Below are 19,244 nucleotides of genomic sequence, written 5' to 3'. Positions count from 1 at the left end.
TCTGAATGGGATGAAGTGAAAACACCAAAAATATAGCTTGATATATAACTTTTATGGCCAAAATAATGATTCAACGGTTCTCACTGAATACCCAATGTTTCCTCTCGTGTGGCCCATATGAGTATTATATAAACCTATTTTTTGGTCTCACGTCCTAAAATGATCTCTCAAAACGAATGGACGGGGTGGATTTTACACAAACATCTCGGTGGGTCCCACGCAGCATCTTTGCGCAGGAACTTCCTGCGAAAGGCTTTGGCAGGAAACCCGCGTCCGACTGGGTACTCCCCCCCACCAGGAGGCGGGAGCGGATTTGGTGAGACCCCCGCCTCCCCCAAGACGTTAGGGCCCTTACTGTGGGGCCCACCTTGATGTATGTATTCTGTATCCATGCCATCCATCCATTTTTTTTCAGATCATTTTAGTGCATTATCCAAAAAAAATAAAATGAAGTAGATCCAATTATCAGGTGGACCATACAGCACACCTCACGGCGGTCCATGCAGTATTTGGATTAGCCTGAACTCTGGGAGTTTGGGTGTCCACTTTCATAGTGGGACAACCTTGTTAAAAACGGTTGGGTGTCATACATACCGCACACATCACGGTGGTCCACTTGCTAAGTGTTGCAGAATAAGAATATCTTGTAGCTTTGTACAGGATTGTCATCCTTTTCTTTTTAATAGTTTTGTGAATTTGAAAGAGGTACTTCTTAATAATTATTAATTGCTGACTATAAATTAATTAGAGCATTAGATATCATCCTCATCTCTAATATTTATCCTAATTAAATTGGAGCATTGGGCATATACACACACACACACCCCCTTTGAGTTTGAGTGCCATGGGGTTGCAATGCCTGAGATGGCCCAAGCTCAACACAAAATAGTAGTTGGCTATGGGCCCAAAAATTGATAAAAATCCCAATTTCCCAGTTGAACTTTGCTAATCCATCCGTTAATCAAGTGGGCTACACATCTACAAAGAAATGTACATTTTATAGGAATTAGACTGCCAGTCTATATTCAAGATGGATACCTGAAGATTGTAATGAAATCTTTGTAAAATATAGCACATATATCATTGGGTAAAGTTGTCAGGACCGAATGGGGTGGGTAAAATGATCGAGCCCAAGCGCATTCAAAATTTTCATTGGGTCATGCATACGACTCTCAAGCTCATCAAGCTAATAGGTTCAAGCCTTGCCCATAGCTGGGTCCAGATCATCAGGTCGGGCGGGCTACCCGGCCTAGTGAAACCCTTTGTCAGTGGATGGTGCTGACATTGGGCTTCTAGGCCCAGCCCATCTTTTGGTGGCTTAAACAGTACTGAAGGTCCGGACCGGGCCTTGAAATGATAGCCATTAGTTGGGCCTCGATTGGCAACTATTTTAAAGCCTGTAGCCCTGATCCAACCCTTCTCTCCAGAGGCCTCTATTTTAAATCACACTAATCAAGAAATCCTATTCATCCAAATTCATGGCTATCAAATGGATGATTAAAAGTGAAATAGTGAGAGGTCCAATTTCAAAAGGGAAAAATCAATATCAGTTTAATTTTTGAGGTTACACTCCACCCACAGTTGCGACAGTGATTTGAACAGTCTGGATTTCCGCTCAACTGTGCCATCTTGGAAGGATTGCAAATCTACAACGTACAAATATTTCCCTTTAGGGTAACCTCCTCCTTCGTACGGTCCCTTCTTGGATGGTCCACAAGATCAGGTGATCTTAATGGTCCAAATGATAGAACTTTGCTCCTTACCTTAAATTGAATGCATGGTTAGGATTGTCTGATCGGTCAGGGGGACACAGAAACTGGGCCAATCTGATGAAAGGTTCCAATGTAAGGATATAGCAGATCAATAGTGGCACAGACGGTGACAGAAATCAATGGTTAAAGATAAGACCCATGGCATGATGAATAGAATGCCCAGCATGATCCGGCTTGGCAGTGGGCCCCACTCGATGGACGGCCTTCATATCGAACATTTTCGACATTGTCACATCAGACAATATGCTTCTTCGGTCCGTCATGGTGCGAATCACATGAGATTTCTCTTTCCATTTGGTCACTTCAGCTGAGAGGTTGGCAATCTCACATATGCACCTGAAGCATCATCAGATGGGGATACTCCAGCAAGCATCTGAGTGTCTACTGGCACAAATATCCAACAGAAACTTGGAACTCATGTGCAATGATCCGGACCATCCAAACAGATTGACCTTACAATGGATGCATGGATCGAATCAGTTCCGCTAAATTAATGGTCGTCTACAGTCTTCTACTTTCGCTTCTACCACGAATTGGATGGAAGGGGAGTGAAGCACCACTCAGGTGGTAAAGATAATCCAAAATGGGACATCCATGGTCTGCCCCTCTAATTGAATGGCTGTCAGCAGCATGGTAAATAACTAAATATAGGCATGATAACGGACAATCACATTCCGCACCATAGTCAGGGCATGGGTCAACTGGCTGGACCACTTCTGAGGCTGGTTTAGCGGTCAAGGCTGCGCTAGAAATGTGACCCGTTCAAGTAAAAAGGCCGGATGACCCGACCAAACACAATACCAACACAAAAGAAAAAGATTTTTTCTACTTTCAAGGCGGCCTGTGCTAGAATCCTTGGCCCCTTTAGTAAATGGGCCGGACTCTGGCATGACCCCAATGTGGACCCTATTCCTTGCTAAGAAAAACATTAGGTAACAAACATATCCTAACAAAACCATCCGTATTCCAGTAGCATGCTGCTGTACACGGCTTACCTCAACCAAAAACCTGGGCCCGACATAGCAAAAAAAATCAAATTTAGTGGATGATCCTGACCTTAGATCCATTGTTAAGTTGGACAGTTAGCAGACTGGACCCCTGTCAAACATTCGGTTCGTCCACCATTGTTTTATGCGCTAGGTCCCATTAGAATGGTACCCACAGCCTGGACATTATGGATCTCGTGGCTGGATCCTTTGAACACCACGAATGTATGAGCTATGTAAGTCTGACAACAATCATAGAGGAGAGATGTTACACGCTTATGCTATGCGTCTGGGACTTCTGCAAGCTCACCATCCCACAGCTCAGATGTACCTCTGGTGTAACCCAATTGGATCATCTAACGGTTCAGCAGAAATGAACTCCACAACGAGATTCCTTCTCTAGCTGGGTATGAGATCTCTTTTCAGCCTGATGGGTTATCTATTTAGATATGGTGAGGCTTATGGTGGATGACAGATGACGCAAAAATCGCCCCATTTGATGGTCCTAATTGTCTGCTTGGGGCCCATGATATTGAATCATGCTTGTACTATTTCATTTCCGTCGAACAGCTATGATGAACTGATGGTTGAAATGCTACGGCTTCACCCATCTCATGACGCTGGTCAACAGAATAACCAACAACATAAACAACCAGATTCCTTATACTGAGCTGGTTTGATGTTAAAGAGATGGCCCACTCAATGTGGGTCTGATTTCTGTGCCTTTCCAGACAGGATACCCGACTGCAGATGGGAAGTTACCACACTCCACAGAATCTATTACACTTCGCTAACCTAGGAAATTCTTTCTAATCTACACTTTTAATCTGATACTGGTTCTATAGCCTACAAGCTTTCTCCAATCACACAATTTTTTTTTCTTGAATGATCACAGTCACACAAGATGAAACAGCTAAAATCAACTTTGGGTGGGCCAAAAGTCGTGGGTTGTGCTGCAGAATCCTGCAAGTTTGAGAATACATGCAAATAAGTTTGACATGGACATGAGGTATGGTAATTACATTCCCACGCGGAAAAACCAGAAACATGGAGATGGCCCGTGTAGTAATATATATATATATATATATATATATATATATATATATATATATATATATATATATAACCAGAAGCACGGAGATGGCCCGTGTGTGTGTGTGTGTGTGTGGATAGAGAGAGAGAGAGAGAGAGAGAGAGAGAGAGAGAGAGAGGAATGCTCACCGCACCTTCTTACGTGAGCACCCATGCACAACTTTGCACACGTGTCTTATGCACAGAATCTGAACGGTCCACGTGATACGGCACCCCTTGAAACTCCACAAGCCCAACTTTCAGCCCAATACAAAACTCTCGTGGGCCATGGGAGAAGGAAATAGTTTTAGTTTCCTCCCTGATTTGCATCTCTCTTTGCTATGGCCCATGAGAGTTTTGGATCAGGCTAAAAATTGGGTCCATGAGTTTCAAGAGGTGCCGCATCACGAAGACGACTGTTCAGATTCTAAAGGTGCACATGTAAGAGGGTCGGGAGGTGAGCATTCCTCTCACTCTCTTTATATATATATATATATATATATAAAACATGCACAAAAACAATGCATCATCACCACCACCACCATTATAACCATCTTCATATTTCTCCCTGCAATTCGGGTTTGAGTTTTTAAATGGTAGATTGGCAAAAGTTTCATAATCAGCTGTGTACCAGTCATAAACCTTCCTCTTTTACCTCGGCTTCGGTATCAGCCATGACAGAGGTTTGCAAGCAACAAAACACATCTGTATATATGGAAATAATACATCTCAAGCAGTGCATGTGAATCACCAAAATGCATCCAAAACAGATGCATCTGTGGAATGTGGACCACTCAAACGACTAGTAGTGATCCCTAGAGCATTCAATTGCAGTGAATAAATAAAATAAACAAACAAAATTACAAAGCATCGAATTTCTCAAAAATGAAAAAAGGAAAGAAAAAAGAAAAAGAAAAAAAGAGAGCAAAGTATCACAATGTGGACTTTGTGCTGATTTGAGACAAGAAACTAGATTTGGATTTCCAACAATTTCTCTAAGAATGGTAGCCTTGACCAAATACATAATAATCATCATCACTGTCATGGCCTTGTCCCAGTAACTAGTAGTTAACGGCTTTCATGATTATTTGGAAAAGCTTTGGAAACTGGCTGCTTGCTGCATGTCAACCCTGCTTCACTCAGGCTTGCTTTGCTGAGTGTGTATAAGGTAGGCCATCTACATGCCACCACATGTGATGACGACTTCAAGCCGCCTAGTGATTCCATGTGGAAATAAGAATGGCATAATTTTCTCTTCTTTTTAATTTTTGGTTGTATTGTTTGTATTTTATTTGCATGACATTTGGATGATGTGTACCCATTTTTGGAAATAATTGCACAAGTTTTGGTCAATAGCACATAGTTTTTGTGTCTTTTAAACAAGGGAAGACTGTCATGCATGGTATTGGGGGTTAAATGCATAACGCAGCAATCCAAGCTTCTGGAAAGCTTTAGACTGTCCCAGATGACTCCTCGGAAAGCCCATGGCTACAAATCAAGGTGAATGGTACATGATACTTTCATGTATGTGGGGTCTGGCCTGGGCCGCACAACCCAGCTAGCTCACATGACTCAGCAGTTTGGGTGGTCTTCCTCCTCTCCCTGAAGGTAATAACCGTTCAGATCATGGGTGTGTTGGTTTTTACAAGACCCAATCGTTTCATCCTAATTTCCAAGATTAAGGCATCAAAAATTTGCAAAAGGAGAAAACAATCTGTCAGATTGGAAACTCAAGAATGCAAATCTTCAAACTCAAGTCTGCAGGATCCAGCTTTTGTGGATTGTAATCTCTGTAATGGAGATGTGTCAGGGAGAATTGAAGATTGGAACTCAGTTACACATATTTTTCTAGTTTCAAACTTGTAATCTTAGTTCTAATTCAAGTTTGTGAGAACCTGCTGTAAAAAACAAGGTAGTGTCCCATAGTTTTCTCATAGTTTTCTTTTCTGATGTTTTAAGTGTGTTATCAAGTGTCTGTGAACATCTCCTCGAGTTTCGAGGAAAAATTCCACCATTTTCCTAAAGTTTCCCCAAAGTCCCTCAGGAGTAATATTTTCCATGATGTCTGCGATATTTCTTAATATATTAAACAATATTTCCCATTCTTCAAGGTGAGATATCATGTGTGATATTGATACTTAAAACATTGTATATATTGGTCTAAGAATGGATTAACTAACTCAGGTAAAAGAGGAATGTTGATGTTTGCCAATCCAAGCCAACCCCAAGTTCATGAGGAAAGGGTAAGAGAATGATGATGATGATGATGTCTTTGTCTGTGTGTGTAGGGAAATGCTACTGTCCCTCGCTTTTATGGGGATGTTGGCAGTGTGCCCTAAGCTCTTGATGAGTCGACCTACTTTTTTCTCTGCTCAATCTTGACTGTCTATTTTTATGCTATTGATCTAATGGTTTGGATCACAAAATTGGACTGATTTTTGCAGTGTGGCTTGCCTGTAGTGGCATGGAATGAATGGGTTTGTTTTCTTGCTATTGATATAATGGTTTGGATTACACAACCCATGTGATTTTTTGCAGCATGGCTTGCCAATAGTGACATGGAATGAATTGACAGTCCAGATCCAAGATTGGTTGTCCCATGTGTCACTTAAAATATTTGGGAACATTGCTAAGGTCTCCATGAAATGCAGACGGTAGCAATCCCCATTAACACACGTGTGCACAAAAACTCAACATCCTATCATGTTATGCCACATTTTCAAAACCAGTGATGCAAAGTATGAAAATATGTGTTTTTTTTTTTTTCTGTTTTTTGCCATTGTTGGTCTGTTTGTCTTTGTTTTCCTTTTGCTTTTTGCTTAATAAAATTTCACCTTTCAATATATATATATATATATATATATTGAAAAAGGGTCATGCTCACATGTGCACCTTTGCACGGGTCATGGGCCCAAAATCCGAACGGTCCATGTGATGCGGCACCCCATGAAACCCTAGGGACCAACTTTCAACCTGATCCAAGACGCTAGTGGGCCATAGCAAAGAGATAGGCAAATCAGGGAAGGAAACTGTTTCCCTTTTCCATGGCCCACCAAAGTTTTGGATCAGGGTAAAAATTGGGCCCTGAGGGTTTTGGGTGCTGCATCACGTGGACCGTTCAGATTTTGGGCTCATATCTCACTCAAAAAGTTCTCACAAGTTCTTGTGAGAACTGGTGCGCAGGTGAGCATTTCATTTTATATATATATATATATATATATATATATATATATATATATATATATATATATATATATATATATATATATATATATATATATAAAAGATGTTGCAAATGTGAGTGTCTGTGCAACTAATTAGTAGTGTACACATGCAAGCCAGGACGATTTATGAGAAATACAATATTGTAGGCTTTAATGCTATATGACAATTACATAAGAACATACATCCAAAAGATGGCATCGAGACTGACCTGCTCATCGGTGCTACATAGAAATCATTAATTAAACATGATGATAGGCAGAAATTCAAATAGAAGGAAACTAGCTCGAGCTTGCATTTTCTCGCTATTCAGTAATCAGCAACTTTGTATCTGTATCATGAGAAGTGTCTTTCTGAGAAACCAGCTGATCAGGCATCACAGATTGGCTATTCCCATTAATCTGTTAATGAAGTTGAACAGTAAGACCGCTGGATGGGCTAGTTTTTGTAAACCAGAATTTTCAGCTACAACCAATAGTGCAAAAGCTTACTGCGATGTGAGATTCGAGGGACGAGGCATCTGTAGATAGCCTTGCAGACGGCTCTGAAGGACTGTAGAAAAGTAAATGCGCTATAGATCGATCTATGGGATTTGTATTGGTTTCGGCATCCATACATCCCAGAAACCTGCATGAAAGCAAGCATCATCCAATATTAATATAGAATTCGGCATGAAAACAACAGAACCATAATGCAACTTCCTTTGCAGATATGATTCTTAACGTCAAAGATAGCAAGTAAATGGAAGTAAATAAAAACAGTTCATCATTAGTCTGGAGTTCTGCATTACGAAATTTGTTACTGATTGATGGCGCCATTGTTTACCAAACATCTAATATTATGCTAATTCTGCCTGGTACAAATTGCACCTGCCAGGCCCCAGCATGGACAAAGAAGGATTATTGTCAGGTAGGAAGACAGTCGTCAAACTTCTGCCAAGCTACCATGGGAATGAATCTTGTTTCAAGCTTATTCCATACATGATGCTCCCTGCCGTTCTAGGGGTAAATAAATTGTCTACTATGTTCGCTACATGTGCAATTCAAAGAATCAACATGTCTTTTTTTCCTCCCGTATATTTAATTTTTGTAAATAATGATGAAATTGAGATGATCCTTCCAACAGAATGAGAGATTACTGGATGAAGTGGAGATGCACCTCTGGGTGTTGTGTGATCACCGAAGGTCAATGGAATTTGCGGAAAAATTTTAATTTTATAGGATAAGTATTGGACTATGATGCTACATGAGGTCACGTCGCACAATTAAGACACAGCATGAACAAAGGATGAATGTCATGATACAGATACACCCTGATCTTTTGTGAGGCAGAGGAGTACATGGTTGACAATATGAGAAAGATGTGCTTCAAAGCAGTACTGGGTCTAAGTCTTCATTGTCCAATTGTGAGAGCAGTTTGGGAGAATTTGGTGGAGGTTTTCAAGATTCCTTGGGTGATGCCAGGGTTGATTGAAGGATTATTGCTAGCTTGGCATAGTGGTGGAGGTGGTTGTGGCAAGGAAAGAGGTCTATTATGGAGGCTGGCCTTGCTAGCGATTTTTTGGGCTATTTGGGGCGAGTGCAACAACCATTGTTTCAGAGACAACGGGGGACAGAGTCTAGGATGATTGAAAGGGCTCAGGCGGATATAAAAGATTGGGCATCTAATCTTGGTTTTGATGTAGACAAGTTCTCTTGGCATCTTTGGGGTGCCCTTGGTAGCCTTTTCATGCTATTGGTGCATTTCTAATAAAATTTCCATTATCTTTCAATTAAAAAAGAAGAAGAGATGAACGTCACAATTAGACTGATGTTGAGAGGATGTCTGGGAAGAGTACAAGGTTAGAATTAAGCAGTGTTTCTAGTAACCCTGATTTTATTGATAATACGTCAGCCGATATTATTTGTATCGCAGGTTAGAGGAAAAGATACAAGGTGTACTGTAAAAAAGGCATTGTATCAATTGATATTAATCAATAATATTGTTGATATCTTGTGATACACAACATATCACGAGATATGTAAATACCCTATATTGACGATAATATTGATATCATCATCGATATTGATATAGCGTCGTGTATATATTGTGAATTAAGAGGAAATCAGGAAAAAATCATTAAAAAAACTGTTTTTTTTTCTTTTTTCTTTTTTTTTTTTTTTTTTGGGGGGGGGGTTTATAGGGTTGTTTCGACAACTCCTCTTGAGTTCTTTGAAATCAAATCGATTTGAGAGTGAAGACAGGTTGGAACATTAAGGTGAGAAAAAGATGAGGAACATGCAATTTATTTACACGTGTTAGCATGGAGTGTAAGAGAGATCCATATTTTTATGCGTGATCCTCATGCATTGACATGGATTTAAGGCAATAAAAAATAAAAAAAATCAAACTTTGAGTAGTGAAAAATGGAGGAAATCCTAATTTCCTCCATTTTTACACCTTAAAATGAGATTGTGATTATCATAATTTCCCATATTCATAAGTGTTAACTGATCTATCTATAAGACTCAGGCTTTCCTTTTTTGAAAAATTATTTTCAAATTTTTATAAAACTTAATGATGAGTGTTGGTAAATATGGGAAATTTAATCTTCATGAAGACAAGACTTAACTCCATAGGGGTCCGAGGCAAATGTATATTTTTTGTTCTCTTTAGTTTTTGGATGTATTGTATATTACTTGCATTGCATTATAAGATATTTGAATCGCATGAACTCGTTTTGGATATAATTGCACTACTTTTGTCCGACAACGCGTAGTCATTTCCATGCATGGTTATTTTTTAACTATAATTGCCGACCTGTAGTGATGCCACAAATCACCTTCAATTGTAGTGGGGGCGAAATTGTTTCAAATAAACTAGAAGGTTGATTTTGTGCAAGGTAAAATTTTCAGCAAAATTCAAACTCTTTAGTGCAATCAGTGTTCTATTTATCGGTGATATTATTGATAATATTAGCATCGCCTGGTCAGCAACACTGAAACCCCAAGTAAATAAAAAATTTCCAATATTGCCAATATTTTCGATAATATCAGCAACATCTAGCGCTATTTTCCTAAATGTATAAACATGTGACTTTTAACATTTCTTGAAGTTACACTGAAAATTCCACCTTCTATTCCCAATGCTTCCCGCAGTTAAAAACATTTTTCCAAGTATTGGTGATATCGATACATGTTTCCATATCCCCAGTCTTTGATGCATGTAACGCTGCTGATATTTTGAACACTCAATCCAATTGGACCAAGGAACTTAATGAGGGTTCTACCTCTATCATCACGCACCAATAATCCTATCCTAGTTGGACCAAGATTACTCTTCGAGCAATGCAGACTCCCACTAGGGGAGGTTTCCATAATTGAGCTACTCTTCTGCTACGACCGCCACAATCCAAAATTTCAGCCAACTATGATTCACGGACTGAGACGAAAAAAGCCTGAACCTCTTGTCAACCCAAGCCCATGCCAACATCAAATTCACAATTTTATGATGATGATGAAACTCATTTTCAACATTTGAGAAAAGGCAATCTTTTAGTATCAAAGAAAGTTTTTCTACTGCTTAAGTAATAACTCTCACTTTAATGTGCTATGCCTCATGAAAGTTTTGATAATTATGAGCAGAACAATGACGAAAAGAAAAAAATAATCATACACATTATATTTACACATGAAAAACATCATATGGAAGTTCGCTAACAACATAAATGGACAATGAGCTAAACATTTTAGTATTAAACAGAGAATAAATACAGAGAAAAAAATTTTAAAAAAAAACCTTACCTAGCAAGCAACAACAACATGATTGGCATGCTAGTGACACTTCGATAGAGGGAGATATATTAATTGAACAAAAGAGATTTTCGAGAATGGTCCATCAGGGATTAGTCATATTGAACAATCATCCCAGCCTCTCTCTAATCTATCTATACAAAACAGGGTTTTGGTGTCATTGGACTGAGATCATGCACTCTCAAAGATTTGGATAAAAAGCCATGATACAGAAAGACGATCAACATTGGCTAACCTCAAAGAATGACTGAATAGTTAAAATATGGTTAGATTCATGTCAAAAGAATGTACCATCCTGCATATAATTGACCAGATGCATGTTTTGACAACAAATGTTCAAATAATAAATACAGAATTGTTACATTCCTTCGAGTTAAATGCTATTTCAGCACATCATTTTGGTTTTTTGAAAGTAATGTGCAAGTTCTAGATTGTGAGTCCATGACTGGCCATACTTGTTGGATTCTTCTAGTGCTGGAGCTCCACTTCTACCTCTGTCGTCTCCACTGTTTGTGACACTGAAGTTATGCCTTTGCTCAGCACTCCGAGCCAAACGGTACAAACTGTCACGTATACACAGCTTTGTTCTAATATCCAACTAAAAACAAACAAATTCAGCTTAGTCAGTGACAACTTCATATGTACACACACGCATGCAACATACACAGACAGTATTGTATTTGTATATGCACGGACATGCATGCGTATGTAAACTCTAATTCCAAACATAAAATATCGCATTTGTACATTAGCACACAGATGCAGAAGAAAACCTTTGGGGAAGGAGCTAAATAGGCATTCACCCTTGCATGCACACAATTAACTATCTTGACTCCCGTCAACACTATTTCATTAACTACCATTGACATCATACTCAGTAACGCATGTGATTCTAGAATCTAAAATAGGCAACAGTCTTATTAATGAGTGCATGCAAGCTACGTGTCTGGATATAGCAAGCATACAATATGCATGGCTATGGTTTTTATACTTACAACTGAAGCATAAAGATTGATGTACCATACAGGATACAATATGTAAACATTACTTATTGGGAAATATTTTGGTATCATCTCATGCAATTGCAAGTTCTTAGTTTACCCTTGATTGAATGTGTATACCCAACATGCACATGTTCAAGCAGGAGCAAACTAGAATTTTTACAAGTGTGGGACCAGTGACTCTCTAACCTCATAGATGGGAATGAATTTATGTGGCTGTTGGTTTGCACATTTTGCACATGAACATGCATATATGTGCATATCTGCATGTATGTGTATTGCAACTGGAATTCAAATTGAAGTTCTCTTTGCATGTGCAAATATAATATGCAACTTCTAGAAGTATCGAACATACCTGTTCTATAACATCCTGAAGCTGCCTAAAGCTGGTTTCTTTGAGTGAGATTTCATCAGACAATACAGAGCCTAAGCAGGAGCTTTTCTGTACAGTTGAAGAATCTATTTCTACTGCTGGAAGTCCTCTACCTGCCTCTTCCACTTCGCTATCACCTTCAACTTCATTGTGGTTTTGGTGCAGTTGCGTCTGTCCTGGAGCCTGACCAGAGAATGCAGTTTGACACAAAAAATGCTCGTGTTGGTGCTCGTTAGTTAATGTGGCTCGTATTTGCTTCCGCTGACGTAGCTTCTTCATCTTTTCCTCTGGAGTCATAGCTGGAGACTTTGATTGAGGATCAGAGCTCTTGACAGGCTGGGCGTTCTTTGAAGCATAAGCAGAAACTATACAGGAAACAGGTGGGTGATTTTTGCTTTTAGATTTAATATTGGAAATCATAGGTTTGCCTGGATACCGATGTGACGGAAGCTTGTACTCTGGGTGTGCATAAGGAATGTAGCGAAGGTAATTCAAAGAATCGGGTGGTAAAAGTTGCTTCTGTTGTGAAGGGATTTGAGAGGAACTTTTTGGAGCAGATGTTGCAGGACAAGGAAGTTCTAGGCTTGCAGGTACTTGCATTGGAAGAAGACCATTCACATTGCCACTTAAGCATTCTAAAGACTGATCTTTTCTTTTTCCTCCTAACCGGTCTACACTCTTCACCTGCTTCCTTTGCATATTGGCCTGTATAGGATCGCAAACTGGTGTGAAAATGGAAGAATCTACACATTGCATGTTTAAAATAAGGAACGCTATGTCTACCTATGTTTTTGCGACTTTTTTTTTTATTATTTGAAAGGTAACATGCGCTCAAGCCCATGACCTCAATATTGAAACACACTTTGTCTACCACTGAGCCATGGATTGGAACCCCATATTCTTGCTGTGTACAACCCTTTTCTCTAGTCTGGTACTTAAGGCTAGGAAAGAAGGGGCGTATACAGAGAAAGTTGGGGGTTAGAGACGTAGCTTTCAAAAAAAAGAGCCGTTATGTACACTCTGGTCTGACTGCTAAATACACCCATCCTTTCTACTTTTAGCACAAGTAAAAACAATGGGTGTGTTTAGCGGTCAGATTGGAGCCATCCCTGAAAATAAATACCTCATAAATGATTTTGCAAGAATATAGATAAACCATTCTGATTCAACCATGGTTGAAAACATCATTTGATACAACTTAGTTTCACCTGAATCATATCGGTTTTGGTCATAACTGGTCCTGGTAGCAATCCTACTACAATAGAACCCCCTGAGTCCCAACTTGACTCGTCCTATACTGGGATAAGTCTCCCTGAATCCATAATCAAGTCAGGGTGAGTCATCACTTCAGTAAAAGGAGCTTCTTCTTTTTTTCATAATGATCATCCATTGTACATCAACAAAATGACCAGAACACATTGTTTGAGTGCACTTTTCATATACCATCTAAGTTGGGGCTTTGGGATGGGTTAAGCCTACTTATTTTTTTCCTCTGTGTGTGTGTGTGTGTTTTGGGGGGTTGGGCGGGGTGGTTGTTACCTTTCAAAATAAAAAGTTGGAGCCCATTATCTCAATGGTTCACTTTTATTTACACATGCCGTGTGTGCAATTTCTAGGTGCCAGTATCAACCATCACACCATGTCAAAGTATCAAAGATTTCCTCTTGCTAAAAGAGTAACTTGATGCTCTTGGCAAAGGACGTTTACCTAGGCTTACTCACATGCACAAGACAGCCCATCTCCACGCCACCCCATGGACCTGGTTGGATCACCTGTGTGAGATCCAATCGCCGATCAGATGGGTCCCGCCATGTACATGCCTATGCTCAAAGACCAGGCCAGTCCGCTCATAAAACAGGCAACACTGATTTCATAAAACTTTCAGCCATCTAAATGGTTTCTTAAATGTAGCTAAAATGATATTCTTGATTTTCTGGTCAATGGAATCTGCATGTAAGGACCCATCAGATGAACAGCTTGGATCTCTGTATGTAGGAGGCCACGTAGATTGGTAATCTTGTACATGTGTGGCCTCAGCAAGCTTTAGTATGATGGATTATATAAAAGCACAGGGCGAAGCTTTTTCTTTCGACCAGACAAGCTAGTGGCAACACTGCAAGGACCTTATGGCCACACAATCTGGCCATTCTGCTATTTTTTTCTTTCAACCAGACAAGCTTTAGTCAGTGATTTCTATAACCGTTAGTGCAAAGGGAAGGGGACCTAAAAGACTGATTTTTATAACTGTTAATAGAACAAGAAGGTGAACAAAAAGACTCCACAAAAAGTAGATAGGTTCATAATTTTTTAAATCAAATGCCATATAACCTGAATCCAAAGTTTCTGGGCATTGGGGAGTGCTGGATAAATATTACTAACTTATTAAAGATAAATTACCTCAAGTGTATGCCAGTTCGAGTTTAATAATGAATCAGAACATTGAAGGAATAGCGTGTAAAACTGAAAGACAGTGGCATGTCACATAATTACCATATCAGTCTGGCATCCACCTGCACTATTTTGGCTATTAATCTGAGTCAGAGATGATAGCTTGACCTCATCCCCTCCATTACAGTCATATGCCTGTAAAAATATTAGGAAGTTAACATGCCTATGATAAAGTAAAGGTGCATTTATTAGTCTTTCCACTGATAAAACAGTAAAAAAGTTTAAACATGTAATCATCTGGAACATGCATTTTTCATTGTCAAGTTCTTTAGATGCAAATTCCCCTTTATTCCCAAAATTGCAACCAACCAACAAGCATTAAGTGCAGTAAATTACGTCAGCAGGGTCTTTAGCATCTGGGGTCCACAAGCTCACCTGAAAAGTATTGGAGCAACTTTTCTCATTACAATCAGCAGTTTGAGGGTCACTGCCAGGCATACATTTCATATCAGCGTCATGATATTTTGATGTACTCTGCAATGCACTTGACCCTGGAGATGAAGGTATAAAGCCTGACTTAAAAGTGTCCTCAGACCCATCAATTACATGTGAAGATGCTGAAAACCATGATAGTTCATTGGCGATACTAGCACTCCCTTGCCCAAAGGTGAAATCACTATTTCTGCAAAATCACATGATAGGGAACAATGCATAAGAAGTACAATCTACTTCCATTGGATAAGGCACCATGCATTAGTAACAAAATTAGCTACTAACCATCAACCAAGAATATATGAACAAAAAGAACTTTAGAAGCATAACTACCTAAACATTCTGTCCACATCCTCAAAATTGCCGATATCAGGCCACCCGTAATCGAAAAGATCGCTACCCTCGCTGTTCTCATGGTCGTTCCTGAGAAACTTGAAATCAGTGTCTTCTGGAGAAATATTATCAAGCTGGAAGCGGCACAAGTTGCTCTCAACTGCATCAGCTCGATTTCCAAGGAGAGGATCATCTGTACAGAACTCATTGCCAACTGAATCTTCGTTGCTATTGTTGAAACAATCATTGGACGCTTTAGCATCCTCAGAAGCAATGTAGTCATCATCACATGAAGCAGGAAAAACATCATCATGTGAATGAAACCACGAACCCTTCTCCAGCATTGGAGCCTTTCCGTCCTCTAGAATTGTAGGAAGAATTGTTTTCTCCTTTCCCTGAACAACATTTTTTACCACAGAGGTTTTGCTATCTATGATCCTTCCAATAGCATTTGCTGCTTCAAAGCTTCGCTTCCTATGGCAATCAACTTGAGCTACACATTCATTTGCTGGTGCACCACCAGGATGAGGCACTATATGATCATCACTCCCATCAAACTCATCCCATACAATATCTTCAAGCTGGCATTAGTAAGATAAATTAGCATAATTTCAATATTGCAAATATGGCATAAACATTTCAAAATGTGTCAACAATGAAAGATGAAGTAAACTTGACAACAAAAATCTGGTACCATATCTGTAATTTGTAAAGTCAAGCCATCATTATCACAATGTCCATAAACATGGAGGATGTAAGCATCTATTTTGATTTAGGTTGAGAAGAACAAAAGAATTTGGACAGAAATAAGCATATCCAACAATACAAATCATGTTTGTCACCATCTTATCTTTTTTCTTTTTAAGGGTAAACTAGAATTTATAAAGAAAAGCCCAATTATCTTAATCTAATTCCCATGCAAGGCACCGAAAACAAAGAATTGTGATCTTTACTTTTGTAGGCAGACTTTCAGAAGTTTTTTATTTCACTAGCACAGCGATGAAATACTTATACACAAACTTCTAACCAATAGTTATAAGTTTGTGATTTACTTAACCATTTCAATCTTCCAAAAAATATTGCATTTTGATTCCAGCAAATTCTGACAAGAGCAGCCCATAACTATGACAGACTTTTGTTGTTGTTTTGCAGGAAACGGCCCCAAAAAATATGCATTTATTTCATCTTCCGAGAAAATGGACCTTCTCGTTAGAATGTATTGAAATCTAAATGGGTTCTCTACTAGTTTTACACAATCCTTAAAGAAATAAGTCATCATGGCCTTGTAAACTTGCAGACTTTCAGATTTTCCATCAATTTTTTAAGCTATGATAAAGATGCAACACCATTTTTTTGCGACTCTTTGCAATGTGGTAGCTCTTATGGAGGATAACTGGTAAGCTGATTATATGTAAAGAAACTAGGATATTGCCCCACAGTACCTCTCCCATTGACATACAATAGAACTTAAAGACAGTGAGGAGCATTAACAATATGTATTTTAAGGGTTAATGAGTATTTATGTATAGACCATTTGATTATGCTTAATGCCATAACAAAACCCAATTCCCAAAGGGTTAGTGAGTATTTATGTGTAGACCATTAGATTATCACACTCACACCATCCTCTTCCTCCCCCCCTTCTCAAGCGAGGTAGAGGGTGTTAGTTATATTTTGTATCTGCATCTTATATTTTTATAAGGGTTATTTCGTATCTGCATCCATACATATACTCATTACGGGATACATGTTCCCCTGTAATTGCATATGATATGCAGGTACAATGAACACAAGGACCAAAACAATTTTGAGTATTTCATCTCAAGAAGGCAGGTTATAGCATCGAGTTTGTTTTGTGCCTCAGGATCACCAGCATGTATCTCCCCTTGAGATGGTCTGATCATTGGAACCGTCCATCTTCTGGTGCTACAAAAAATGAGCCATGTTACAAACACAAAACCTCAAAAAGTTTGGGGAGCTAGGAATGGATGTTGTTTCTGCAGCGAATCGGCTTCAATTGTAGAGGCCATTCATAGAATCAAAGGCCTTTATAGTGACTGGGCAGCTTATGTAAAGCCTTCCTAGGCTTTTGGGGGGCTTTCCTTTCTTTTCTTGTTCTTTTCTCTTTGTATTCTTTCATGTCTTTCGGAGTGTTTTTCCAATAAAATGTTGTTACATCTCGAATAATAATAATCCGGAGCTTGGATTTTTTAACTTGAATGTGAGGCACTGAAAATGTTCTTTTCAATGTTCTACATGCATCTACACATAGTGATGGTTAGAATCATCCATTCAGAGTTCTTTTTTCTTTTCTTTTTTCCGTGGCCTGTATAGAGTAGCACCCAGAACATGGACAGTTCTGATTGATAGACCATCTTGGCATGTGGGCCCCAATGGGGCAACACGTGCCAGAAATCTCAAGTCCCAACATACGGAAAATGGATTCTTTCTTATCTGTCTTCTGTAACATATGCATAAAAAGCCACAGCTATGAAACCTGAAATCTTCAAAGAACGGGGCCCAGAAATGTTCATTGCATCAGGATAACAACAAATGCTTTCAGAAATGATTAAGTAGTCAATTCCTTACCAGTACGTAAATGCTCTGACTCGATAATACACATGGTATAGAGTATCCACAACTTTTCAGCTTGTAAAATCAGGGCCAAAGTTTTAGTGATCTAGGCCATCGATCTGGTGAGCCCTAGTGTTATTGTAGTGATGCTCCAAAATCTCCACCATGGCAGATCCTACTTCCTAGACATCCAATATTTGGCCTTTTTTCAAGATGAACGCAGCATTCCATCAAAATTGCAGGCCATAATTTAAGGTTATGATTGTCCAATCAAGGAGACAATTGGGTGATGGTCAATCCACCGTGGAAGCCACCAAGTCAACAGTCTGGATCACCAGGCGTCGAAGTCACTAGTACAAAGTAAGTAGTAACAAGGGCAACAAAGACAGAAAAATGCAACTTTCTAAGAGAAATTCTTAAACCTATTTTTTTAGCCAAAAAATTACCAAAATCATTCAATAACAATCAACAGCAAAAAAAATGAAGAAAATCAATAAACGAGAGAAAGAAGAGAAGAAAACAGACTTTAAAGAAAAAAGGAAATCACTCTCATGGAAAAAGCCCTAAAAATCTACCAAACGATTTACCTCATACACGCCCCAATCCGACATGCCTCCGAGATCTTCTATCCGGCACTGAAGTAAAACCAAACCGCCGCATCAGATCTCATCTTCGACGCAAAAGGATGCAAGCCGTTGATCTGTAATCGCAAAAACCCTAACCAAGCGTTGGAACCCTAGCGCAAAATCAAAACCCTAAAAACCCTGTAAATCGAAGTGGCTGGAGCGAAAGCTCTTAATTTCCAGAAGTTTCCGTCTGCAAGAGCGAGTTTTCTTTTATCCTCTTTTTTTTTTTTTTTTTCAGTTTTGTTTTCCTGTATTTTTTAATCACGGAAAGAAGGGAGATATCGGCTCTGCCTGACACGTGTCAAAGAGATCAAAACGAGAGCGGGAGCATAAGCTGCGCATATCAGAACTCGTGGACGAGAGAGAGGGAGTAGATCCGATCAGTTGCTGAAATATGATTGGCTGGCGGTTTTTTAGACCGACGAAGGACCGACACGTGGCCGGGACCACCTGCCAGGAAAACATGTGGTGGGCAGGACAGCGCCTTGGTTTCGGTTTTTTAATGGGAAAACCAGATACACGAGTTCGTTATGCCTCCGTCGCGACTCAGATTCCAGCGTATGTGCCGCACACTGGGGCCCACATGATGATTTTTCATGTGATCATAACCGTCCA

At 39.4% G+C, this 19,244-nt stretch overlaps 1 protein-coding gene across 5 annotated transcripts; it reads right to left on the bottom strand.

Moving 5' to 3' along the window:
* Nucleotides 1–3,403: 3,403 nt before the first annotated feature.
* Nucleotides 3,404–18,860, bottom strand: LOC131233243 (protein LNK1-like). 5 transcript variants are annotated; one of them, XR_009165148.1, is made up of 10 exons: nt 18,591–18,858; nt 15,430–16,010; nt 15,040–15,286; nt 14,707–14,799; nt 12,199–12,921; nt 11,298–11,440; nt 7,543–7,678; nt 7,263–7,452; nt 4,461–4,534; nt 3,404–3,721 (listed from the first exon to the last, which is right to left on the bottom strand). XR_009165148.1 is itself a non-coding variant. In XM_058229892.1 (8 exons), the coding sequence occupies exons 1-8, from the start codon at nt 18,612–18,614 to the stop codon at nt 7,357–7,359; spliced, it is 2,043 nt and encodes a 680-aa protein (XP_058085875.1). In that variant the 5' UTR covers nt 18,615–18,858; the 3' UTR covers nt 7,132–7,356. The 5 variants fall into 5 exon arrangements, 2 of the variants coding, with proteins under 2 accessions (XP_058085875.1, XP_058085888.1); XR_009165151.1 differs by having other exon boundaries at nt 4,485–4,534; XR_009165146.1 differs by lacking the exon at nt 4,461–4,534.
* Nucleotides 18,861–19,244: the final 384 nt, after the last annotated feature.

This window comes from Magnolia sinica, chromosome 2, assembly GCF_029962835.1.
Source record: "Magnolia sinica isolate HGM2019 chromosome 2, MsV1, whole genome shotgun sequence".
In the NCBI taxonomy this organism is placed as follows: domain Eukaryota; kingdom Viridiplantae; phylum Streptophyta; class Magnoliopsida; order Magnoliales; family Magnoliaceae; genus Magnolia; species Magnolia sinica.
The sequence above is the reverse complement of the archived record's forward strand: the minus strand, read 5'-3'. Positions and strand labels throughout refer to the sequence as shown.